Source organism: Astatotilapia calliptera, chromosome 9 (genome assembly GCF_964374335.1).
Source record: "Astatotilapia calliptera chromosome 9, fAstCal68.1, whole genome shotgun sequence".
Taxonomy (NCBI): Eukaryota; Metazoa; Chordata; class Actinopteri; order Cichliformes; family Cichlidae; genus Astatotilapia; species Astatotilapia calliptera.
In genome coordinates, this window is record NC_137430.1 from 26,086,738 (window position 1) to 26,114,006 (window position 27,269).

The 27,269-nt window shown below is 38.9% G+C and overlaps 1 protein-coding gene across 1 annotated transcript; it reads left to right on the forward strand.

Moving 5' to 3' along the window:
• Positions 1-1,224: 1,224 nt before the first annotated feature.
• Positions 1,225-18,970, forward strand: phex (phosphate regulating endopeptidase homolog, X-linked). The gene is made up of 22 exons (XM_026180154.2): positions 1,225-1,721; positions 5,479-5,535; positions 5,665-5,826; positions 6,805-6,888; positions 7,200-7,426; positions 8,484-8,552; positions 9,477-9,593; positions 9,808-9,891; positions 10,445-10,587; positions 11,155-11,248; positions 12,086-12,214; positions 12,469-12,570; positions 14,097-14,174; positions 14,298-14,401; positions 14,727-14,785; positions 14,989-15,043; positions 16,549-16,616; positions 16,695-16,825; positions 17,044-17,109; positions 17,303-17,407; positions 18,344-18,420; positions 18,506-18,970. Exons 1-22 carry the CDS (start codon positions 1,598-1,600, stop codon positions 18,606-18,608), a joined length of 2,238 nt encoding a protein of 745 aa, XP_026035939.1. The 5' UTR covers positions 1,225-1,597; the 3' UTR covers positions 18,609-18,970.
• Positions 18,971-27,269: the final 8,299 nt, after the last annotated feature.

Consider the following 27,269-nt stretch of genomic DNA (forward strand, 5'->3'; position numbering starts at 1 on the left):
CTTGACTTCCTTTTAAGGCCAGCTTCAAGTGGCCATTAGAGGAAGTACAGGGTTTAGTCACTTCTGAACTGCCCTCAGTTTTTAGTTCCAGAGGTTGCTGCTTGGTTGTTAGTGATATACTGTTCTTCACTTTTTTGCTGCTATCGTGACTATTTGGATGATGTTATCGTGATCATACCTGCTTAAAAACTGTACAAGCTAATAGGCAAGCATACATTACAACTGAGAGATAGCCTGCAGCTCTGAAACTGTAATATTTGGAAGTTACGCTAGTTTATTGTTTTCTTATTACCTTCTGTTGAATATCTGTATTCCTCACAATTAGGTTACACGTTGCTAAGTTATTGATCTTATTTATGCAACTTGAGACTGAAGGATAACTGAAGGTTAATGCATTCTTGAGAAGGGCTTTACATTCAATGGACTTCAATGGATTTTTGTTTTGTTTTTTTAATAGCTGGAGCAACAGAACCAGCTCTTGATTGCCAATCTGTAAAGCAACTGAAAAAATTAGAGACTAAAAGCGGAGCAGAGGCAATCAAAACACTATGAGTAGGGTCCCAGTTGAGAATTGAGACAATGAGATATAAACAGGACACAAGTGATTGTTAGTCAGAGGGGTGAACAATAGCATCGTGGTCTGTGTTTGATGAATGGGTGTTTTTAGCAGCACAGGAAGTCGTAACTATATAAGGGCTTTGTGGCCGACGCCCCAAACCCTAATGAGCACGTGCAGAAAGAGTTCTCACCACAGTGAAGGGGGTGAAGTTGAAGGCCAATCAGGAGTCTGCGTTGTCACGGTCATCTGCACTTCAAAGAGAGTGAGAAAGTAGACAAAAACAGTGATGTATTTTTACAGACAGCAGCAACACCACCTTCATCATCAGATTAATCTGCAATAATCGGTGTCCTGTGAGGATAATTTGGTTCTAGTTCACTGGCTGTCTGATCTGATAAATGTTTCAAGCAGAGCACCCTGTTGTTCTGTACATGAGGTTAGGCACACACGTTTCACATGTGCGCCATGAAGAAGAAGTGCAGCTGCCAGTGCAGACACATGCACAGATAAGGTCCTGGTTCTGGCCATTGATTTTGTTTTTGTTTTTGTTTTTTTGTTTTAATATATGACCTTAGTTCATGTCACTGGGAAGACTGGTCTGTAGTTTTCTGCAGGGAAGGAGGAAGGACAGAAGGGAGGGTGGGTGCAAGGCAGGGAGGAGTGCTGGAGGAGAGGAGGAGGGATGGAGGGAGGAACAGTCTGAAGAGCCAGAGTGAAGTTTGAGTAGCTGCAGATAGACAGAGAGCAGCAGAGAGAGCAAGACAGATTGGGAAACTGATCCGAGTTCGGGCTGTTAAATTGAGGGAAATTTTAAATTCTCTGAAATTTTACAGAGATGTTTGTAAGACTTTTGGGCATTTCATTTTTGCCCAGATATTAGACTTTTGGGGCCTATTTTTCTATAGTTTGGGATTTTTATTTATTTTTTGCCAGTATTTAGATGATTAATGTCTACTTCACCTCTCAAGATTTTTAGACTGTAGGAGTAGTGTTTTATCTGTGTGTGTGTGTGTGTTTGTGTGTGTGATATAGTAAACCATGGAGCTGGAGCATTTAGGCGGCGGGGGGGTTAAACCCGAGAGGGATAGCAGTCGTCTCTACAAGATAGCTCTGGCCATGTGTGTGTTACTCTGCGCCGCTCTGCTTCTTGCTCTCATACTAGGTAAGTCCACCCCAAACACACACATATATTTATATATGCACACATTTTCCTTATCCTACATTATAATTAGTTAGGAATCCAACATATGAGAATGTATGCATGGTGTCCTCAGATTATAGTACATGCAGACTGTAAATAACACATGACCATGCGAGTGGGAGCAAAGGTCTTTGTGGAGGTCTCGCGGGTAACTTGTGTAGAACTATTTTAGGTTCATGTAAGGTTTCATACACGCCCACTTGCACACGCACAACTTTGTGCTCTCCGTAATGCACAGTGGGACACAAATCGGGACACTAGTGGAACAGAAAAGAATGTGTTTTTCACAGCTCTTCCTGCAGAGTGTAGTATTTTTTAGCAGGGACATGTGTAACGGTTTGCAAGTTATTTATTTACATCAATTTAAGCTGGTGCTGTAAAAGATGGTAGGTGCTGGTAGGTGTGCTAAACCAGTAATTTGCATGCTTTAGATTAGATCTCACACATATCCACATAACACTGCAATAAAGGGGGCAAAAAGGAGTAAGATGAGTTTAAACAAATATATTTAACACCTGTCGCTTGCATGGGAATATATAAAATATAATTAAAAAGACAATAAAGCGTGGGTAAACATGGGTTGACTATGAGGGCTGTTATTTTGATGGATCCCCATGGATTAACACAATCCTAGAGCTGGAGAGCTTCTTTGACTGTTCTTTTATTCTAGGAGTAGGTTTAATCCATGTCTGGGGACTGTGTAAGAGCGCTGTATGCACTCTTAGCTGGACTTTTCCAGATGTTTCCTCCTGACTACGTTCACACTGCAGGTCTTAACCTCTTAAATGCTCAAGGTTAACCGCTCAATTCCGATTTTTTGATCAAATCCAATTTTTTTGTCTGCTTGTTCACACTACAAATAAAATGTGACAGCAAACGCGCTCTAGTGTGAACCCTCAAAGTGGCCCACATGCGCAAAAGACGACGTCACACACAACGTCACACACAACGCGCTCTGTTTAGACCCAGAGCAAACAGTATTGTTTGACTGATGGCCTTAATATAAAGACTTGTTTCGGATTTTACGTTTCCCAATTTTGCTTTAAGTTATAAAGTTACTTTGTTATTTACAAATGGCCTAATAATTATCCTTATTGCTGTTTTAGAGAAGAGCGGTGCTTCAAAGGATAGTTGGAAATTTCTGTCAGAATCTGCAGATTATACAGTACAAATAAAATGTTCACGTTTCTCCAACGTAGTCTTCCCAACAGTTTCACTGGATGGCCAGGAAGCGTTCGCGATGTCTTCTCCGGTGCTGATAATTGCCGTCTGTCTTGTGTCAGTGATGTAAAAGACGGATTTAATGACATGACCATTCAAACAGCAGTCGCTTTCTAAAACATCAGATATGTATAGGATTCAGTACCACATATGAAAGTGACCCAGATCGGATTTGAAAATATCAGATTTGTGCCGTTCACACTGTCATACCATGATCAGATATGGGTCGTATAGGGTCAAAAAAGTCTGATTTGATGCGCTTTCGCCTGCAGTGTGAATGTAGCCAAATTGTTTGTTCTCCAATTCATTATTATTTATTCATTTTTTATTTCTGTTGAAACAATGCAGTCAGTTCCCTCTGCACAGAACATGTGGACCTTCTTTCTCAACAGTAAGATTAGTTACTACTCATAATAAAAAAAAATAGATTTTTATATGTATTATATTATATGCATTTCTATAATGGTCAAATTCTCAATTTTTGCTCAAAAGAAACAGTTTGGAGAATAAGAACATGCTCACTCTGATATTTAGAAATATTAGAAGTGGGCAAAAATACTGGGCAGCTGTAGCTCAGGAGGTAAACTGGGTGGCCTACTAATTAGACAGTAAATGGATTGATCCTCGGATCCTCAAAGTACCTTTCCGCAAGATATTTAACCTCAAGATGCCCCCAATGCACCTACTGGAGTGTGAGTGTGTGACTGTTAAAAGCACTTAGGCATGATGTGTGCGCTACATCAGCCCATTTACCAAATAGCTAGCTTGCTTTTGTCTGGAGTGAACAAATATGTCTATCTGCTGTTTGAAAGTTGTGGTTTTTACATTGTAGGAAATATTGCAGCATGGCTCCAGAGGAACTTTAAAGAGAGCCTGATTAGCTATATGCTCATTTTTTCCCAGTCTTTCTGCTATGCTCATAGTTTGGATTGGCATCACTCATGTGCAACTCTGCCTTCAAGATTTTGAGGAGAACATTTGAGTAATGTGAGTGTTGCATGGCTGTGAGGATGCTGTAGCAGGGAGGGGTGCGAGAGTAAGTATTGTTTTTTTTTTTTTTAGTTGTTGAGGGAAGGCAGAATTCTTGTGGTTTCATTGAAGTGTAATTACATTACGAGCCCATGTATGCAGTCCCACACACCCACACTAATAGAACCCCCCCCTTCCCCATCCATGTGAATGACCACACACAGGAATGCTGCTTTGATTTTTTTTTCCAGATATTTTTAATGAGTTTAAAGAGTGTGAGTCTTAAATGTGTGCTTGTGTATCTGCATGTTTGTGTTGGTGGCTTGTTTGGTATCTCAGTAATGGACATAAGTTTGGTTTTAGCAGTGACACTGGAGCCTCAGTCGCGAGTGTGTGTGCGTGTTTAAACCCCTGTGTATGGGCTTCTGGGTGAGAGAGCGCCTTGTTGAGTTTGTTCCAGGCCAAGCAGTTCATGCAGGGTTGAAGCTGTTCTGAAAGTGGCCACAACTCTCAACAAGCAGCTCTAACTAGGCAACAAGGCTGGTGGACCTCAGAGGTCAGACATTGCGGCGCAGCACCGTAACGCTCCACTCATCCGTTCACAATGGGGATTTGGTTTCTAAATCTGTCCACGGATCCACATCACATAACAGCGGTTTCTGCCAGGAGGTTGGAAAGGCAGGTTTTTGCTCACCTTCTATGAAGGGAAGTGAATGGGTAAACCTCCAGTTACAATGCAAGTAGCTTAAACAATGGTGTGCCTATTCTGTTTGTTTTGTGGTGTTTTGATTGCCTTTCGCAAAAGCGAGCGAGTAATGTCACACTTATTGCATCTTTCAAGAGTGTGGCAAGCATGACTATTTACTCTGTCTGAGCGCTCTGCAGCTGTATCAGCTTTACTTGTTTATCTCGGTTTGACCCTTTTTCCTAAAGAGTGGATAGTAGAAATGTCCTCGACTACATCCTTCTCCAATAAGTACTGTCATTTTGGGGTAATTATTGCATAATCACTGGTGGGGGAGTATTCAGAGGCTGAAATATATGTAATAATGCTTCAGTATAGTAGTGCAGTGTTCCAAGGTGGAAGTCATGCAGTCAAAGTTTTACAGCCCCCGTAGGGAGGGGTAGACTGTATGTTTATACGGTTGAGAATATAGTAATTTTCTTTCTGTTGAGTTCATTTTCTAGAGCATTTTTTATGATATATATCATTACAACAAAGAGCATGAAAAGTCAAGTTTGCACAATATTTTCAAACTTATAAATTTGCTAATAATTCATCCTTGCATTCAGGATATCTTGTGAGATGAGGCAGAATTTCAAAGAGACATTTATGCATCAAATACACAATAACAATAACTGTTTGAGTCAAAGTTGATTTTTTGACCCTAGAACTGGTTTTGCTCAAGGTGCGGCCTTGTGAAAGTCTCAACTTCCCCCAATCTGATGCAGAGCTGAACTTGTTCGACGTTTGTGCGCATGTCTTCAGTTCTCAAACTTCACCAGCAACTCTTTTCCTCTTCCTCAGTGTCTCAAAAATCCAGTCAGGAGGAGTTCTGTCTGACCCCAGAATGCATTGAAGCAGGTGAGAAGAGGCGCTAAACGGTCCATCTTGTACGTTTAGCGGGTTACATATGGACTGTCTTAATTGTGACCTAAGTACCTTATGCTTAAATGTCATTGATGGAGGTGGGTTTTTTTTTTATCTCTGTAGCGGGGTCTATTCTAAGTAAAATGGATCAATCTGTAAACCCCTGCGAGGATTTTTATGCTTTCTCTTGTGGTGGGTGGCTGAAGGAGAACCCAATTCCTGAAGATTCGTCCTCTTACGGCATCTACCCCTGGCTTAGGCAGCATGTTGACATCCAACTTAAAGGTTTGAGAATAAATTCCTCATCGATGTCCTAATAAGCATTTTGGTTTTCTTACAAAGTTTCAGAAGTTTGGAATAATGAAGTATAGATGTAAAATGCACATACTGAATGTAAATGTATTTCCTTTAAGCTAAATTCTTGGCTGCAGACTGCTCTGAATAGTTTTCAATTTGTTTCTACTTTTGGGATATTGCTGCAGTTTTCTTTATATGGTCGTCTGGTACAGACAGAGCACACACAGAGCTGCTCGGCATTCAGGAAGTTAGCCAGTCAGCAAAAAGTGCTCTTTTAGGGAGAGGTAGCTTAGCAAGACAGGACCTATAATGGCTTATTTCAGACAGAAGATAACAATAAGATCCAGTATAATAATAAATGAAAATATTGGAATTACAAAACAGAAAAGGAATAGTGCTAGATATTCAATTCAGTGCAATTTTATTTATATAGCACCAAACAACAACATTTGCCTCAAGGTGCTTTATATTGTGCCTTGAAAACAGGTGACTCCCTGTGAGCAAGCGCTTGGTGAAAGTGAGAGGGAAAAACAGCCTTTTAACAGGAAGAAACATCTGGCAGAAGTAGACAATGATGCAACCTTTTTCCTTAATAGGAATTTCATTAAAGGTCATGAACAAGGTTAAGTGTTTCCATTCACTGGACTCTTACTTTCAGAGTACGCTACTGAAATAGCATAGTGCTCCAACAACACTGCAAAGCTCACATCAAATTTAAAAAAAGGAGATCAATACAGCAAGCATGTCATCATTTTAAATGGTAAATGGTGGTTTACCATCATTTTAATCCATACATTCTTTTTTTTCAATTCTACATTAAACATCAGCCATTATGCATCCTGACTATATGGCTAAGTGTGTTATCCTAGTGACGGGTAATGTATCCCTGAGCGGTTAGCCTCTAGCAGAGATGATGACTGGGCATTAGAGGTTTCTTTGAATGATGACTCCAATTTGCTCCATCAGAATTACTGCAAGCTCCTTCTGACCCTGACGAACTTGAAGCAGTGACCAAAGCTAAGAGCCTGTACCGCTCCTGTTTGAATGAAAGTAAGTCACAACACAGACGTTTGCTCTGTGGATTTGTGGGGATTTTGTTTATATGAGACCCTCAAAATTCAGACCCTACAATTAAATGTCCTTACAAAGTCAATCATTTACACAAAGACACAGTGACTCTGAAAACAAATAAGGTAGGATGAGCTTTTATTGATCCACACGACAGATCTGGGGTAATGGAAAAGCAATAAGAAACATGGGTGCAGCACAAAGCTAAAAAAATAGCCACATGAGCTGTAAAAAGAGTACAAAAAAAATCAATAAAGTTGTGTATACCATTTGTTGTGTGTCTGTGTACAAAGCTCTATTGGAGGAGCTGGATGCCAGACCAATGCTGAGAACACTTAAACAGCCAGAGTTTCGGTGGCCTGTTGTGGGTGACGGGCGCGGTGGGGAATATCAGTGGTCAGAGAGTCAGTGGAGCCTCCTGAAGACGCTGGCAGCGATGAGGAATCAGCACAGTAAGAGCGTCCTGATTCGCCTGTACGTCTCCCCTGATGACAAAAACTCCTCTCACTACATTATCAAGGTCAGACATTTTTCCTTCATAGCCCATCACATAACTCCACTGTAAAGCACATTTTTATAGTATTGCACTTGCATTGTTGGATTCAAGAACTTGGAGAAATAGAAGTCCATTTCATCTCACTATCAAATTACATTAATCCCATTTTTTTAGTTGCTTGTACTGAAGTACAAAATCCACAATCCCATACACTGTATATAAAAGATGGACATCTAAAAAGAAAGAAAGAAAAGAAATCGAACGAGGCAAAAAGAAGCCTTCTTTATAGAATCCATGAGTTAAGGACAACATGACTCTGTTTATCTGTCATAAACTCATCTTTTCCCAATTATACTCTATGATCACAGTTGGTACTAAAGTTATACAGATGTTTATTTTTTAAGTTATAGTCCTGTTTAGTCCTTGTGGTTGGAAAGTGTCTACTATGTGTCAATTTCTCAGTTAGATCCACCCTGCAAAGTTGGCAACGGCCAAAACAATTTCTGTAAACCAGTTTGTAAGGTCAGTGTTATATCCATCTTTTATATACAGCATTTGGTTCCAATTTTGTAGAAGGACTTAAAGTTTAGGTTTAGAAATTTTCATTGTTAAAAACTGTGGGACCAGACGGGAAAGTGAGACCAGACAGGATAAGTACCTTTTCAACAAAGAAAATTAAAAAATAATGCTGTTATTCATTTTTGTTTACTTCATTTTTGTAATAATCAATAATCGTGTGCTCAATCAAAAGGCACAAAAACAGTTCAAATGGGCCAATCATTTTTATTTTATTTTATAAGAATGATGTGTACATGCACAGGCTATTCTTATTAAAAGAAATCTCCCTGTGCCAAATTATGACATTGAAAAGTGAATAAGAGCAATATTTTTGAACATACAACCAGAATTTAAAAGCTAATCAGTCATGCGAACAGATCCAAGTTTCAAAGCCAGGTGAGTTATTATGTATCTAGCTTAGCTTCACTAGAATATAATGTATCTGAAACCTCTTGGAACTGTTTTGAAAGACAGCAGTGTAAAAAGCAGCAGAGGCTAACCAGCACTTTCTGTCTTTATGTAGCTCGATCAGGCATCCTTGTCTCTGCCTTCCAGGGAAGACTACATCACCAACACCTCCTCTGCCCAGGCGGTGAGTTTCCACTTTGCCATTTTTCCATCTTACCTTTTAACCAAAACTTTCCGTCCTGGATGAGTGGTAGCAAAAAAGACTTTTCTTCGGAACAAGAGTTTCTATTCAGACTCAATACGTCCCCCTCTGTGTTTTCCTTTAAAAAAAAGATTTCTTCCTCACCTCAGTCACAGAGTTCTCACTCAAAAGGGATTGTAAAGACCTCATAAAGCACCTTTAGAAGCTATAAATTTAAATGGAATTGAAGATATCAAATAAGGCTTTTTATAATCTCTATAACTGTGAATTCCTTCTTATAACTTCAAATCTAAACATTTATGAGTGAAGACCTGTTCAAGCCTTTGAATTTAGAGTAGTTCAAGATATTCATGCAAAACTTAAAATAGCAGAAATGTAATTTAAGGATAACAAAATCTTTTTGAATAAAACCGCTCTTGTATCACTTTCTTTTTTCAATTGTTTCTAATTGTTTCTTTTTTGTACTGATCTGGCTTTAAATATTTCTGAACCACTGATAAATGGATACATTTACATTTATATATATTAGCATATAATGCAAAAAACCTCTTTTGAGCCGAAACATTCTTATTAATAGTTTATCTGATCTGCTAACTTTAACACACAAATATTTAAACTTTCTAATGCTTTATAAACATCATCAGCGAGCAACACAGATTGGATTCCCTTTTTCAGTCACCATGAAGCTATTTGTGAACATAAATGTCCCTTTAAACCACTGAAGATTTTTCTGCTGCTGTGTGTCTCTCCCTCAAAAAAGGTAATAATAAAAAAATACGTTTCACTGAATACTGATACAGTAGCACAAGGGTATGTGAGTGCAGATGCAGGCGCTTGATTGATGTCTGATGATGCCTGATAGCTCAGAGCAATGAAAGAATGAAGTCTCTCTGTCTCTCTCTCCAGTATCGTGCGGCGCTGCTCAGTTTGATGGTGGATGTGGCCGTCATGCTGGGCGCCCCAGAGAAAGACGCTCTGACCCAGATGGAAAAGGCTCTCGCCTTTGAGACCAAAGTGGCTCATGTAAGGACGTCATGTCAGATAAATATAATCCCGCTTAATGTATGAAAATTATTAAATAGGTCTCTGTAGCTCCAAAGCTAATTAAAACTCTACATTATTCTCTGTGAAATATGGCGGCTGATTCATCAGCTTCGCCAACAGTATAACAGGAAATCGTTTTTTGGACAAATTTAGGATCAGTCATGCTGATGACAATTGCTCTCTGTGTCTGCAGATCCTGATTCCCTATGAAAACCGCACCAGCGAGAGCATGTACCACAAATACACGCTCTCTCGACTGCAGCGCTCAATACCTCAGGTACTTTAAAACAATGCAGAAAAACCGCCAGAGAGAAATCAACCTTAGCATCAGTTGAGACCGGTTCAAAACCAAGTTGTACACGATGTCCTTGTCCGGTTTTTCCTGAGAAGTCTTCCTACCAAGCAGGGCTTTCTTCAATAGTACCAAACATTCCTGTTTTTTTGTGGACTGTTTTGTTTCCAAGGTCAGAAGAAAGATCAGTACCGCTCTGATGGTGAATTTGTAGCTACTGAGAGCAGAAACTCAATCAGCAAGTCAAGGAAACTGCTTTTATTGGATTTGTCTGAAATGTAACTACAAGCTTCATGATATGTTTAACCTCTATACAAACCGAATTAGAAACGAGGACTGCTGATATTTTGTATTTACCTGTGCACAAAAATGTAGTTCACAAAAGTTGAAGTTGAACTCTGAAATTGAAAAAATACAATGCGTGCAGGTGTTGCGATGCACAGAAACTGAAGTAGCTGGCTTGGTGAATATACTACATATTTCTATATAGTGTTAAAGACCTTTCGTGCTCTTTCTCCCTCTCTCTCTATTGCTGTAGTTCGATTGGCTTAATTTCGTAAAAACTGTGGTGGAGTCTAAAGGTGACCCGGATCGATCCATCTCCTCCTCTGAGCCTGTCATCGTCAGAGTTCCACAGTACTTCAAGGAACTTATGAAGCTCATCGAGGCCACCGATCCCCGGTACAGACTCCCTTTCTATCGTGGTGCCTTGTTGACACAATAGCTTAAAGACACTCTTCATACACACCCTATTAATAAATACAATTGTTTGGTCCCAATGCGAGCTAAATAGTGTAGAAAACTGCCTCGGGCAGTTTACGTGCATCAGCAATGCAGATGCAAAATCTGCAAGCAATAGGCAATAAAAGGGTGCAAAAGCTACATAGCCTCAGAGTTCAGATGCTTGGCTTAATGGCAGGATGGCTTTAAAGAAAGAGCAGCTAAAACAGTGAGGGGCGCAGTAGGCTCTGTAAAAGAAAAATAAGGATTATTATGTAGTGTATATCAGGCAAAGCTACTCTCGTAGTGTCAAAAAATTGAAGAATTGGCACCTGAGATAAACATTCAACTCCCCTATAAACTCAACCCAGTCCTCATAAGGGACAGATATAATGTAAACACACAGGCACAGACATGAGCCCACACTGGGGCTCGAGGGCACCTGTCGCTCAGTACAAGTATTTTACAGTGTATAATGAGATTACATGTAGGAATTGAATTAATGTCCCCGTGTCTCTCGCTCTCCAGGACGGTAGCGAACTACGTCCAGTGGAGGACAGTCTTTTCCCGGATAACCGCTCTGAGCCGTCGTTTCCTCTACAGATACCTTGACTACGCTCGGGTCGGTACACAAATCTATGTCCATATATGATCACTTTTGAATGTTTTGAAAACAACTGTATTTTAGAAAAGCTTAAGAAATGCAATATTTTGAATGTTAACATTTAGCGTGCTAACCGAGGCCTGTTAAATCTCAGATGTAGCTCTTGGGTTTTTCACAGTTTCTCAGAGCAAAAGTCTGACCTCGGGGTGAATTTATTAGGACATTCACTCCTTGGAAGTCTGGCTGCTATCTTGAATGTCTTCCACTTGTGAATAATCTTTCTCACTGCAGAATGATAGACTTTAAATTGTTTGAAAATAACCTTATAACCCTTCCCAGATTGGCTGGCACCAACAGTTGCTTCTCTGAGATCATTTCTGATGTACTTGCTCCTTGGCTAACACCATTGTGCTAACACACTAAAATCTTCCAGACATACAAAACTGCCAAAAATCTCTGCTTTTATAAAGGTGCTCAAACTTGCTGATGATTAGTTAATTGGGTGCATTTCATTAGCAGCGGCAGCTGCTCATAATTCTCTTAACGTACACTTTTTTTCCCTTTTTAAATGTTTTACACCTAAACCTAAATAACTACACTTGAAGGTTTCTCAGCTTTTCTCAATCTCTGTTTTTAGGTCGCAAAATTCTTGTCACAGTACTTAGTGAGTTGGGGAAAGATTTTCTAATTTTACCAGTTGGTAGCTTCAAATGTTTTAAACAAATCATCCCCCCTCCCCGACTAAAGTGACTCAGCGTGAGGTCTTAAACACTCTCGTTAATGGAAACTTGTCAGTGGAAGTTGTTTTTTTGGAGCGATGTCACCTTGAATTTCCGTCTCTCTCGCCCCCATTAGGTAACCACAGGAACCACCTCTCTGACCCCGCGCTGGGATAAGTGTGTTAACTACGTGGAGAACTCACTTGTTTATGCCACCGGCCGGCTTTTTGTCAACACACACTTCCAGGAGGACAAGAAACACCTGGTGTGTGTGTTCCCATCATATCCTAAATCCTGGCTCAGCTGTTTGAGTTTTCTGTAGCTGTGTAACAGATGAGTGCTGAGCTGTGATGTCTGCATCACTGTAGGTGTGTGTGTCTGTGTTTAGATGGCAATGATGCTGGGCCTTTTTGCATTTTTTATAAACAGCCTCACTTTGCTATAAGTGAGAACGTTCTAGGTTTGCGTCTGAAAATCTGAACATTTAAACTTCTGTTTCATACTTGATTTGTTTCTTAGATGGAGGAGCTGATCGACGGCATCCGCTGGGCGTTCATCGACATGCTGGAGAAGGAGAATGACTGGATGGATGATTTAACCAAGAAGCGAGCTGTGGAAAAGGCACAGTTTATTCCATCTTTTCTAATCTAAACTGTAATATTAAAAAATATTTGGATTGGTGATGTGAATTTCAAACTGTTTAATCCAAAACTGGCCCAACAAATTGAATGAAATACAGCAGTGCATTAAATAGTGAAAACAACACCCTCTCTGAACAGCTGTGTTAGTCACATCTAACCGTTAAAACAAAGTCTGACCTTACTGTAGTTGCAGCAGCTGGAAACAGCTGCCAAGCTAGAACAGATACCATTGTTCTATCGGTTCGGGAAATCTGTTAGTATTTACTGGCACCACTAAAGAATATTTATACGCAAAAAAGAAGAAGTCCTTTACTCAACAACCCAACAACAGTGTCTCTTACGTGATCCACCATAATCCTTATTTATCTTATAGTCAGCCTTGGTGAGGTTCTTAGGCATAAGTCATACGGGCCAGAGACCCGTGGACAATCCCCTGGCAATACCATAGAAAAATGACTATTGCCTGAGCAGTTGGCAAGTGGTTGAAGGAGGTGGTTGATAGTCACTAGGTGAAACTTGTCACAAAGAGATATATGATGTTCAATATTTTTTATTTTTACCACTTAACGAGCAGTTGGTAAGTCTTTGTGGACAAGTCAGCATCTTCCCTACAGGCAACAGCATTGATTTGTTAGTGCCCAAAGCAGTTACAAGGATGTTTTTGGTGCTGCACACTCTTTGTGACTGATTTCACCTTGCAACTCAAACCACTCACCAGTCAGTCAAGGAATACAAATTTCCCCTAGTGACCAGTGCTTTCCGGGGGGTTGCTTCCTGCTCAAAAGCCTTTGTTAGTGATGCTTTAATCCATCCTTTTATCTCTTCCCTCTTAGAAGCCACGTCTCCTTTTATTAACTTTTAACTTTCTTCTACTTGACTGCCTCCAACCAAACTGTGGTTCGGGGCCTTTTATGCTGTGACCATAAAAGGATATCTTCTCTTGCTGACATCAAACTGAGTGAAAAAAGAGTGTTTAGAGCAGCGTGAGCTTTTGGCTGACAGGGATTGTCACATTCTCATTGATTGCAATTTTCATGTGTTCTCACTGGAACTGCAATGATTGAGAGAAAATACATTATCTTAGGTTTTCATAAAGTCAGACTCAAATGTGTCCAGGATCTTATTGCTAACACAATTGTTTTCAGCTCCACTCACTGTTAAAATGTTTTTGATGCCTCTCAGCTTGAACCGAGCTATTTATCATTCACCAGCTTTGCTCAAGCTACAATACTGAAACCATTTAAAGAAATTGGGTCCACTTTATGGCAAGCATATAGACCTTCATAATTAAAAAGGATTTTGCTGTAGGGGCCCGGCAATGTTTCTGTGAAGACACTTTAGCCTATGACTCTCACAGTGCTCTCTTTTTATTACTTTAATATCATTTAAACTTACTCATTCAAACTTATATTTGCACTCACTGCCAATTAAGTTTGACTGAGAGTCTGACACACCTTTTTATGTTTAATTTAGATTTTATTTAAATTCTCTTATCTCTGTCTATAGGCACATGCAGTCCTGGCTAAGGTTGGCTACCCAGAATTTATTTTGAATGACACCTACCTCAATGAAGATTTGAAGCAGGTCTGTTTAAATTAGCACAGCACCAGCATCATGTTCCTGCAATGTTTTTTTCCCTTTTCATTCTGAAAATGGAGGAATGTTGCTATTTAGAAGTAATGTGTAATGTGTTTGTGTCTGCTTCAGCTAGAGTTAAAAGAGAATGACTACTACGGCAACGTGATGCAGACACTGAAGTTCATCGCTCAATCCGATCTCTCCTGGCTACGAAAGAGCGTCCCACGCACAGAGTGAGTGGCAAGTGTGAATACTTAATTAGGCACTGTGACATCATCCGTTTGATAAGGAGATACATGTTGACATTAGGTCCGTCCTAAAGTATATGCAGCTTTACTGCTTTTTGACTCTAATGGGCATTATAATATATAAAATAGACATGGTGATGTATTAAATGAGACTTGAAATTAGGGATACAGCAACAGGAGTCGCCCCCTGTTGGCCACTGGAAAGAAGGAGGCACTTCCTTTCTTGCCTTTCTTGAAGCTCCGGCGATCGTTTATAATCAGGCTATGGTTTTATGTCCTTATTAATGCCTAATGTGTGTTTGTGTTTCAGGTGGTTTACAAACCCAACAACCGTGAACGCCTTCTATAGTTCATCCACAAATCAAATCAGTAAGATATACATTCATTACATTTTGTTTTTTTAATCACTCAGTTAAGTCCTTACCAGACAGATCAAAGCACCAATTCTGGGATTTCCATTTTTGTTAGCAAACATAAGATTGAAAAGCCTTGACCTTATGCAGTAAAATATCCTGTTTGGAAAGAACTAAAGATACACAAAAAGAAAAATTATTTTTGGTCTTCTTGTTTAGGATTTCCTGCTGGAGAGCTTCAAAAACCCTTTTTCTGGGGAAAAGAGTATCCAAGGTGAGTCATCCCACCCAAGAGCTGACTTTATTTTAAAAGAAAAACCTCCTATTAGAGAACCACAGCCTGGGCAGCATTATTGTTCTCAACAGATCTATAAACTGTCCTATATTAAACATTGGCTTGACAGCTTGATTTTATTTTGTAAAGCAATTTCCCACAGCACAGTAACATTTGTCCATGCTTCTTCTTCTTTTTTTTTTTTTTTTTTTTACCATATCTGAGACTGGATGACAAGCTATGTAACAATCTGCCCAGCTGGAATGGTGCTGGCTTCCAAAGCTTCTATTGCTTTCTTTTTATTGTGTTCTTTCCTCTTCCTGGTGTTTTGTTCTCTGAGTGATACTTTACATCATTAAACTAAAAGTTACTGAATGAAGAAAGTAGCTCATTAACTGCCTGCTAGCTGTCAGTTTTAATACTCTTTAGCTTGGCCGCTAATAGAAAAATAACTGCACACAGTTTATGTATGATAGGATCCAGTGGTGTGTGACGACTTTTACAAAAGCTCAAGCAGAGACAATGACAAACAAAAAGAAATTATCTTCCACTGTTTAACAAGACAAATTGTTGTTTCAGACTATGAAACAACCGTTTCATGATTTAGTGTTGCATGTTATGCATCTTGCAGCACTCTGTGTGGTCATCTTCCCCTTTGTGCACTTCTTGCTGGCTGAAGAATTATTAAATGTTATTACTTTTATAGTTATCATAAAAAAAATATTTGCTCTTAGGTGACAATGATCTGTGCCGGAGGAACATTTAAGAACATTTAGTAGAAGTAATAACACACTTTATATGCCACACTGTACATAAAGCTGTAGTATTGTTATGTAAATTTGATTGGTAAAAAGCAATATTACTGCTGTTTATGTTTGAGGTTGGTTTAAATATTTAAATATATTCTACTTGGTACTCAATTATATACTTGTAATTGTTCTAAAGGACCATTATAGCTAAATTAAAAGGCCTGTGCACTGTCAAGATCTACAGGAAGATTCAAATTATTAATGAAGAAATAAGGTAGCGTATTAAACAAAACAGCTGTCTAAAGATGATACACTCAGTATAGACAGCTCTCGTGCATGCTAATCTGAAAGTATTGGTGAAGTCTGCAACTGTTAACTGTGTTCAGAGCCTTGAACGCAGAGCCAGCAGCAACTTGTTTAGCATTGCTAGTCTCCCTCAGTCTCCCATCAAAAACCAGAGGTTTATCCACAATGCACATTCCAATGGAATCATAGTCAAGCAGAGTCAAATGTGCTTCCAAAGACAGAGGCTGCAGCCTCAAGATGTCAATCATTTAAAGAATGGATACAGTGAAACCAGAATAATTATGACAGAATTCTGTTTGAGATGTCTGTGTTTAGACTTCATTGAACAGGCACTGCTTGCATACTTCCCCTGATCGAGCACCACTGATAGAATCTAATCCTCTCTTGAAATTCCACAAGACGTTGACTTGTGCCACACTAAAATCTGTGTTGTTTTCCTTCAATTTACAGATCTTTAAGTTACGGTGCCATCGGGGTAATAGTTGGACATGAGCTAACGCACGGCTTTGACAATAACGGTAAATAATGTTTGCTAATAATGATTTCAAAATATAACATTTGCGATTGAATAATAATGAATTATGTGGTCTGAACAGGTCGCAAGTATGACAAAAATGGCAATCTTGAACAGTGGTGGAGCAACTCGTCCATAGAGGCCTTCAATGAGAAGACCCAGTGTATGATTAACCAGTATAATGGTTATCACTGGAAGGAGGCGGGCCTAAATGTAAGGAAGCAGTCTGAATGTGCAAAAATTTATTTAAAAAAAGAAGAAAAAACTGCAGATGTAGTTTAAACCACTTTTCTAAGAAACTGTCTAAAAAATGCCTGTGTATAACTGGATAATTATCAAAGTCAAGAAATAACTGAAGACTGTTGTTCAGTTCAGATGTTTCTGATGCATTACGGCCTTTGTTACTCTTTTGTAAATGTTTTGCCCTGCAGGTGCGGGGTAAGAGGACCCTGGCAGAAAACATAGCAGACAATGGAGGAATAAGAGAAGCATTCAGGGTATGATCTATGATTTAAGAAATGGTTTTCTACAGGAGCTGTCTACTTCGGACATTGTGAGCTATTGTTTTTAAAAAAAAAATTCCTAATCCTAAAGGAATTTGTTCCCTTTGCAAAAATGATGAAGAAGAATTAACGACGTCATGTAAAGCAATCCAGATGAGAGAATGTTTATTTCACTGTTCTTGTGTAGGCGTACAGGCGGTGGGTGGATGAGAGAAGAGGTGGTGTGGAGGAGCCTCTGCTGCCTGGAGTTGCACTGAACAACAACCAACTGTTCTTCTTGAGCTATGCACATGTAAAGACACTTTTGCACACTGTTTTTCACTACGCTCTAAATGCAGTTTTTCTGCCAGTGTGTGTTAGATCTGAAGACCTTCAGTTGATTTGCAGGTCTGCATAGTAAAGTGATGATAGACAGGTAATATTTGGGCATTTTCCTATGGGAAATGTAATGTTTGGGCACTTTAACATAATGGTTGAATATAAACCAAACCATATAAACCATTAAAGTGGATTACATAAAAATAGTATATACATTAAAATTGTACTTCAGTGAAGTACTTGAATGAATGTACTCAGTAACCTTCTATAGCTGGTTCTATCCATGCTGGAGAATCCAATTGTATTTCCCATGGCCCCCTTGTGGACACATCCCTGATGTCCTTCATTTCTTAACTACAGTTTTATGCAAATTTAAAGAGTCGGTTCTTGTAATTCCTAAAAGTGTCAGTAGGAGGCAATGTTGCTCCTCTCACGCTGTCATTTACTGAAACAAATGTAAAATATAGTTGAACATATCTATTTCTAATGCTATCAAAACCATAGAGATGAGAAAGGTTTGAAAATCTATCACAGGGCTTTCATGCTGTGTTCCACATCTTGGGTACTGCTCTTGTTGAGCTGTTAGAGTTATTTGTTCCCCTTTCATGCTGTCTAGCCAAACAGGATGTCATCGTGTTTTACTGTTTCCATGTGTGGAACATGTCTGGCTACTCAGAATTATTGCATTTATAGAAGCATGCATGTGTGATTTTGCATTCAAATGCATTCCTGTCTGTGGAAATAATGAAATGGAATGGCCTCAAATGGAATGCTAGACAGAAGTTTTCCTTTCGGATTTTTATTGTAATATTGCATGCAGTGGCACATGTTAAGTCAGAAACTTCTGAATACGCATACGTAATTTTGAGTATCTAGCAAAGCATTTAATCGGTGTGTTTGTAATGCGCAGGTGAGATGTAACACATACAGACCAGAAGCGGCCAGGGAGCAGATCCAAAGTGGAGCTCACAGTCCACCAAAATACAGGTGAAGCCCGCACACAGACACACACATGGACACACATAGCAAGAACCCCTCCAACCTGACCTTTATCGTCACTCATGTCCTGCAGAGTTATTGGAGCGATGAGTAACTACGAGGAATTTCGGAAAGCATTCAAGTGTTCCGAGTCGTCGATTATGAACAGAGGAGCACAATCCTGCCGGGTGTGGTAACCTTCGACCTCAGCGTGATATCCCTGAAAAGGCTGATAATGCTGGATTTATCCAACATAGTTTACATTGTAAGGGAACAACATTAAAATGAAGTAGAGTTGTTCTCACTGAAACACACTAATACATACACAGCGTTTGGGTTAGTGTGGATCTTTGACCTGAAACCACTTTCAATTGGCTAACAAGAAAAATTTAACTTTTTACAGTCATCTTTCTTCCTTATGTCACATAAATTAAGGTTGAAGATTCTTATAAAGGACCACAGTTACAGGGTTGGAGACAAACATGTTTTTGTGACATTACAACAACACAGCTATATGTGCTGTACATGCAGCTAAATAAAAGCACTGCATTTACATGAACTGCATTTCTTCTGAGAATTTATGTAATGTAAATGTACAACGATGAGAACTTTTCTACTGATTACAAAAATATATCCCAGGTTGTTTTTTGTGACTGTAGGATACAGATATATCAGCTCAGCTCGCATTTATTTGTCAGCAGCCCAAATTCTGAACACTGTACACCAAAGATTAGCTCTTTAAGTAAAGTTATGTTACTTAATATTATTTTATTTTGAAAACCAGTATTATAGAAGCAAAGTGATCTTAATGTAACATCTAGCAAACTAGATCAGGTACTTTGTCTGTGAGTTGGAATTTGAGTGTGTGTGAGTGTGTGTGTGGGCCCAGATTTTCCTTTGACAGTCTTGCCTTCTGTTTTGCTTTGTTTCAATCTTGTGTCAGACATTTATATTCATTGCGCTGCAGTTCAGCCCGAGGCAAATGAACTTACAGAATTACAAGCACTCAAACTGCAGCATGCGTTCTCATTTGTCTTTGTGTCTCCGTCAGTGGACTGTACCGCTCAGGTGCATTCACACCACAAAATGATGTTTCTTGGGAATAACAGGAATACTGTATGATGCATAGTTTAAATATTTCGTCAGAAAATGGGAAAGAAGTATCTGTTGTAATGATTTGGCTGTGATTTGTTGACTTTGTATCAGCCTGCTGGTCTTTTTCTTTATTTAGCATTTTGTTTTTAATAAAGAAATCTGTAGTGAAATTACACTTATCATTCTAGAATTAAATTAATCAAATATTAATTATTTGAGTTTTTAAAATTTCTGTAAAACTTTTTTTTACTGTTACTGCCAAACAGTAGTGCTAATGTTTGATTCTGTGCCAATTATACAGCTGTTGAGACCTGTTGGTAATCCTCCCTGCCAACAACTGGTTAGTAGGGAAAAACTGGTATTTCTGATCTGGAGAACAGTTGATGGCGGTCTCTACACTGTAAAAAATGTAAATAAAGAACAAACAAACAAACAAAACAAAGAATGTGCTGTTAATTTTCTGCCAGTACATTGTCTGTTTTTTCTTTGTTTCTTTGTTTGTTTATGTAAACTACAAATGGTAAAACAAAGAATGACTAAATTCCTAATAAATTTTCGTACTTTAAAATAATACATTGTGCTGTATTTTTACAGATTTTTTTTAAAGTGTCTATTAAATTGGTTAGAAAGGGAGTGCTACACACAAAAAAAAAACTGTTTTTCATAGGATCAGGACTAAAAGAAAAAATATGATACTTAATTCAAAATAATATAAAACTGGATTAACTTGTAAATAACATCAATTTGAAATTTGTGATCAATGGGCAAGCCCTAGTCCTGTAACTTTACTGTCAGTATTTTAGTAGTACGATATCCACTGTAGAAATGATTAGATTGAAACCAGTGTATATCATTACAGGTCTTTGTCTTCCTTTTTTCATTATTATTATTATGTCTTCTGTTTTTCTTCGAATGTTTTTGTAAGTTAATATGTGACAAACTTTTCATTGTAATTATAAATTTGTATGTCGTCATAATGGTCCACTGATTCTGGTCTTCAGTTTTGTTTTGTTTTTTAGGTTCCAATAAAACTTCTGAGACATTACACTGTACCTCCAATTTTGCCGTGATTGATAAGAAGAGACAAAAAAAATATGTGTGCGAACAAGAGAGAGAGCCAGAGTGATGTAGTGAGCAGTGGGTGGAGGGTGCTGATGGATGGTGGACAAAAGACATAAAGAGATTGAAAGCATGTCCATTTATTGATTTTCCTCTGGACTCGCTATTACACACACTTACACCACATCACATCCCATTCATTTATGTCAACAGTTCCCATGGCAACTTGTTCTGTGTTACAGGAGGTGCTGTGTAGTCTTGTGGTATCCAGCAGGGGGTAACATTAATGATTTGTATCTGTGGCAACACCAGCGGCAGTCTCATCAATTCACACCAATTAGAAAAACAGTCCACTGCTCCAGTCTGTCTCTTAGTGTGTGTGTATGTATGTGCATGTGTGTGTGTGCTGGGAGGTGTTTAGATGATTAAGAGACAAAGGTAGGAAGTAAGTGAGATGCTTTTACGAGCAATATAATGCATCAAGCACCTGGCAGGCATTCTTGTCTTCTAACTTAATGGAAGTTTCGATTACCGATGTGCTACACAAGAATCAGAACAAACAACGGACATTTTTACTTTTTATTTCTTTTATTGTTGCTTGTCTCCTCGTGCCCTGTCAAGTATTTGGACTCGACATTTGAGTTGATTTTATAGATTAAGACATCTCAACTTTTGTATACAGAAAAACATCATGACAAAATCCATTAAAGTGAAGCAGTAGAAAACTTTTGTCTCCCTTTTGTCTTCAAAACTATTTCACATTAGAAAAATCACACGGCACAAACAGAAATGTCACAAAAAGCATAGGCTACTGATAATATTTCCCCGTGCACCAGGCATAGCAGAATTGGCTTGATTTGTCCCCAATATACCTTTTACTACTCATGCTAGGAAATTCATCCGGGTAGGAATTTTCTCCAGGACCCAGGTCAGATTGAGTACTTTTTCTTTTCATATTGCTATTATGCGCTGCATTGTTTCACTCCCACCATGACTATGTAATTTCTTTTTCGCCTTCTTCTGTTTTACCGGCAGTTGGCAACCCATTTAATTGGAGCAAGAAATTGCACTGCCCTCTAGTGGAAGAGAATGTAATTGTTTTGCCAGGTGAAACCCGATAGTCTTTCACGGCACACCTGATCATTTCTCACAGCACACCTATGTGCCGCGGCACAGTGGTTGGGAAACACTGAGCTAACTGACTTTTTGCCAGCTTGTGTAAAATGTAAGTATCCCTCTTGAAAAGATTTTGTTCAATCAGATGGTTCACAAGGCTGCACAAAAAGGTTCAGGTGCTTTGCCCTAATTATAAGACTAATTGTTATAAGATAGTTATAGATTATTTTATTGATGTATTTATTTTTTAATAAATAAATCTTACATGGACTCCAAAGAGCTAAGTGATTTCAACTATTAGCTGTGTTCACGATAACTGTTAGAGTTGTGTTATGCAGCTCAGAAAGCCCAGGTTAGCTGTCAAATAGATATTTTGATGATAGCTAGACTAAACTTAGCTATACAAAGACTAATTTTTGAGATTGGGTTTTTGATTCTCCAGTTGTTTTACCTATATTTGTGATTAGAGAAGCTCTGAGCTCTGTTGGTCGCTTTTATCCAGTACGTAAGAGAGCACAATCACCCCTGCTTGACTCTCTCAGTGTTTGTCGAGCAGTTATGAGTAATAAGCCCATACCTGACTTGGTGCCATTACATCACTGACTTGTGATAAATCTACTTTAGTGGCCAGTGTAAAAATGACATCTAGGGTGATTAAACCACTGATTTGTCACCTGGAGGCTACCTTTGTTAAACACTACCACACTAATCTGCACACTTGAGTAAATCAACTGACACATTGACCCCAAGAACCACTGAAAAAGAGGCAATGTACTGTCTATGAAAGCATCTAATTTGTAAGATTTTTTACTTCTATTTTCTTTACTTCTGCAGGTTCCACAGAGTAAAGGAAAATTGAAGTGAAAGGTAAAAAGAAATTGTAACCTCTACATATTTTTATATGTCATAATTTTTAAAATATTTTTAAGTTCTATGCTCGTCCTAATGAAATGCTGAGTTTGCATAAGTTGTATCAGTAAGCTGCAGTAGATTGGCAACGTGTCCAGTGTGTACCACGTCTGTGTCCCTAGAACATCTGGGATAGGCTCCAGCCCATCCATAACCCGGATCTGGATAAGCAGAAGAAAATGAATGGATAGATAATTGAGTTCCTGTGTATTTTTCACCACAGAAAATGCATTTATTGCCTTCATAACAAAGCACAGCTGTGCTTTGTTTGATGTCATTATTAGCTTCCTTTTGTCAAACATTTGCCCTCATAAACATTTACATTCTGAAAGCCGGGCTTTGTTAATTAGATACTCGAATTGTCCAGAGGGACCTCTTCTGATGTTTATGTATCTGTGCTCCTATCATAGTCAGTGATTTTGTTGACTCATCCTGCACTCCAGGTACAAAATAACTGTCAGTCCTTCCCGTCTAGATGGTTCTGAAGAGGTTGGTTTCATCATACAGCTATGGTACCATTTTGCCCATTGTGAATAGATTCTAGTAATAGTATGTGAACAGTATTGTCTCAAATTTGAAGATTCTCAGCTAAAGTTGAAGAAAATTGCTGTCACAATATGCAGATTTGATCCATTCTTATTGAGCATGGTAATCAGCCCTCCTGATTTGTCAAACTGAACAGCAAAAGGCTTTTGAGTGGATGTCTCTTAGCACAACATCAGCTTTTCTGCTGCCAGAGGCTCAGCCACGGTCTGATGTCTAGGCTGGCAAACAAACACCTTCCCTTTGTTGTTTACTACATTCTCCCTAAGTGGAACTGATAGCAAAGGTTACAAAAATGACAGTTTTTTTCCCTGCTGAGCTAAAACGTGTCCAGCAGAGGGCAGGGAAAACCTGGGGCCGTTTTTTGTTTGATGTACAGATTAAACTCTCTTTCTGATAGATGAAAATAGCTCTTCTAAGATATTACACTCTGACCTTTGAGCCAAGTGGATTTTTTTCAGACACTGCTGAAATCACTGGGCCTCTTCCAGTGTTTCTTATTAAATTTATGATCACCTGTCTCAATCATTTTGTTCTGCCCTTTTCTACTGCAATCATGAAGAGAAGCAGCGTGATCATGTGATACGCCTTTTATCTGCATCCGTCGGCATCAATCTTCTCTGTTTCTGTCCGGTAACTGTAATCAAATCTTTGAGTCTCTAAGAGGCCATGAAAACGACTCTACTGTATTTCTCCACCCATGCACCTCCCTTTGACCTCCCTCTTCCATCACCCCCATTTACAGCATCCTGCCTGGCCTCATGAGCTAATGCCCAAATGACATTTAGAAATTACAGATGCTGCTGACCACCGAGAAGATGCTCCGACTGGATAGACAGAAATAGCGGATATGATAAAGATGGATTGAAAGAGGGAGATGGAGATAGTGAAAATGATTAAAATGAAGACATTTAAATGAGTACAGAGACGCTGTGCTTGATGAGCAGAAACCGCCGTTAATAGTATGGTGTCTTAAAATTTTAAACATCACTTTCACGAAGATTTCTAATTTAAAATGTTATTTAAAATGTAAAGAGTCAGAAACTTTTGTTCTGCATCAAGAAGTTTAATTTTGAACAGATTAGTTATTTATCCTGGAGTAACCACGAGACTGACGCAGCCATCACCCACTGGTTAGTGAAGTCCTGTTGTGAAGCCTCAAGCTGAGTGTTTTCACAGGACCCTTTGTGGTGTTTTGAAACTAGCTGTGACTAACAAAGGATGACTCTGCAGAATGAGTCTGCAGATGATTTTTCACCCAATCTCAATCGCACAATTGACCCGGCCTAAAGAAAACAGTACTTTATCCTCCTTTTTTACTCTATTAAGGACCATAATTTATATAAGCTCATCATATTATACTGAATGTGATGTGGGATAAGCAGCATAGGGCATAAACTCATGAGATCTGGGTTTATTGTTTGTAGTAATGTTTAAGGTCATCTTCCCACCAAACTAAAGCTACATCCATCTTTCATATACAGTCTGTTCCTAGAGGCATATTTGGTTGGTTGGACAGTGAATTTGTGGCACCTATCAATAGTTCCCCCTTTTTACGGTCCCCCAAAGGGCTCTATCAATACATGTAAATTGCATTGCGAAGATTGTTCACCAAAATAGGTTTGATCACTTTCAGTCATGTGAAAAAAATATTTTTTTACACAGGATTAGTAGCATCTAAGTGCTTCTAGTCAGATGCCTTTGATTAACTGATCATCAGCAAGTGTGAACACCTCTATAAAAGCAGACATTCTGGCAGTTTTTTCAGGTTTCTGTCAAGGAGGAACAATATCAGAAATGATATTAAAGAAGTCATTGTTAATGCCCATCTGGGATGGGTTATCAGTTCATTTCCAGAGAAACGGAAGTCTATCATTCCACAGTGAGAAGGATTATTTACAAGTTGAAAACAATCAAGATAACTGCCAATCTTCCCAGGAGTGGACAGCAAATTCACCCCAAGGTCAGACTGCAATGCTCAGAGAAACAGCAGAAAAATCCAGAGCTATCTCAGACTCTATAAGCCTCAATTAGCGTATTATAGGTTAAAGTTTATAACATTGCGATTAAAACAAAGACTGAACAAGTTTGGCTTTCTTGAAGGGCTTGCCAGGAAAAAAATCTGCAGCTAAAAACAAACCAACCAACAAAAAACTACAACCCTTCTGGAACAATGTTGCAATCTGTCCAACAGCTAAAGCTTGGTCCAGACTGGGTCTTGATCCTAAGAGCAGCAGCAAACATAATGTGTTCTAATGACCCAAAGTCCAAACCTCAAGCCAAACTTCAACCCAACTTAAATGTCAAGCTGTGCATAAATTAATCAAATCCTGATGAACAAAAGCAACATTTTAAAGAAAAGTGGGCCAACATTTTTCAGATGACTTTAACTGCAGATAGTCATTTTTTAAAACACTTTAATTAGACTTACTTCTTTCAGACCATCTCCAGCCTCTTTTGGGTTGAAATGTAAAATTCATCTGAACACCACCGAGCACCTGTTAACACCCACAATCTGCAGATTTGGTAGATGTAAATTGAAAGAGCTGTCAATCAGAGTCTATACTAATTGCTGTTATGGCTGTTTAAAAGATTGAACATGATTAGTCATTTGTTTTTAGAAGTGGGTAGATCTGCTGCGTCCCATTCTGGCACGCATATCTTCCCACCATAACTGGAGATAGATAAGTAAATAAATAATACAGAAGGATGGGAAATAGAAACGAAAAGACAGTCTCTTTATTAATGGATGGCCTCCACCAAAACAGATGGACTGGGGGATGGGAGGGGTGGAAGAAGAGGAGGACGGGAGGGTTTGGATAAGTACGAACTCAGACAGGAGCCCTTTCATGAATATCTGCCCGGTGTCCATATAGGTTTTGTTAGTAATGGAGGATAGACGTCACAGATGGGCAAACATGAGGCAAAATGAAATGCATATTTCAAATATGGACACAAACTACATAACAGCCTGTAGATGTAAAATCCTTAGTGGTGCTGTCCTCTTGTCAGCCTGTGCCATATTCCCCTCATCTGTCCATCTTGTGCATGCTTTAGGTGTATGTGTTGGCTTGCACTTTTTAACCCCTGGAGGATTTCCCCCTCCTTCAACTCTGTAGGTGCAGAAAATAGCCTGACAACAAAATGGGGCTATATACTTTCAAAAGATTCCATTCATTCTCTCCACCTTCCTCTTTCTATCCTTCACACACGCTATTCTGATTTCTATTAATCTTTTAGCGACACTAATTACTACTTTTGTTATCAGAAACTGCCCCGAGCCCCCTATATCTCCGCAGTCCTTCATTTTCTATTCTGCTCTTCCGTCCTCCCCGGGGAGATGCTTATTCATTCCTTCACTGCTCGTCTCTCGCTAGACTGGTAATGGGGATTAAAGGCTAATTGAGGCCTAATTGAATAATGGATTAGGACATGAACATAGTTGTTTTTTTCAGTTTTATTGAACTTTTTCTAAGAAATTATGGCATTCTGTTTGTCTCAGCAGACTTTACCTGTAGCTACATGTGCATGAAAACTATTGAAATCCTGGTTGAATTGACAGGATGTGTAATTGTATGCTAACCATATTTTTTAAGTAATGTGCAAAAGTCTTGAGCTACCCCTAATGTCTTTCTATATTTTGCTTCCAAGGAATCAGACTTTCTTCTATTTTTTAATTATCTGTAAAACACATTGGAGGCTCTGCCATGGGTTAGGGCTGCACTTTATACAGTGGTATTAGGGATCGCTTCAAAATTGATGTAATTATTAATGCAGGAAAGTACAGTCAGATTTTGATCTACCATGTGATACCATCTGGAAAGCATCTGATTCAAAATGGCTTCTTTTTCATGACAATAATCCCAAACACAATGCCATACAGTAAAGGCATGCCTGGACAGAAAAACAGAGTGGAATACCAGTCATGGATTGGCCTCCCAAAAGCCTCCACCTCAACATTATTGAAGCATTGTGGGATCATCTTGACAAAGAACTGAACAAAAGACGGCCAGCATCCACAGAAGAGGTTTCTACCATAATATTGGATATTCTAACATGGCAGTCTATAAAGACTGACTACAAACTGTATGTTAAAAATATAGCCTTCATGACATCACCCACTATTTTTGGAATTT

Bases quoted from the DNA above. Each gene is read 5' to 3' on its own strand.
- phex (XM_026180154.2), top strand. From the start codon at position 1,598: ATGGAGCTGGAGCATTTAGGCGGCGGGGGGGTTAAACCCGAGAGGGAT. The intron at 14,175-14,297 runs GTCTGTTTAAAT...TGTCTGCTTCAG, and splicing joins TCAATGAAGATTTGAAGCAG to CTAGAGTTAAAAGAGAATGA. The intron at 16,826-17,043 runs GTAAGGAAGCAG...TTTGCCCTGCAG, and splicing joins GGAAGGAGGCGGGCCTAAAT to GTGCGGGGTAAGAGGACCCT.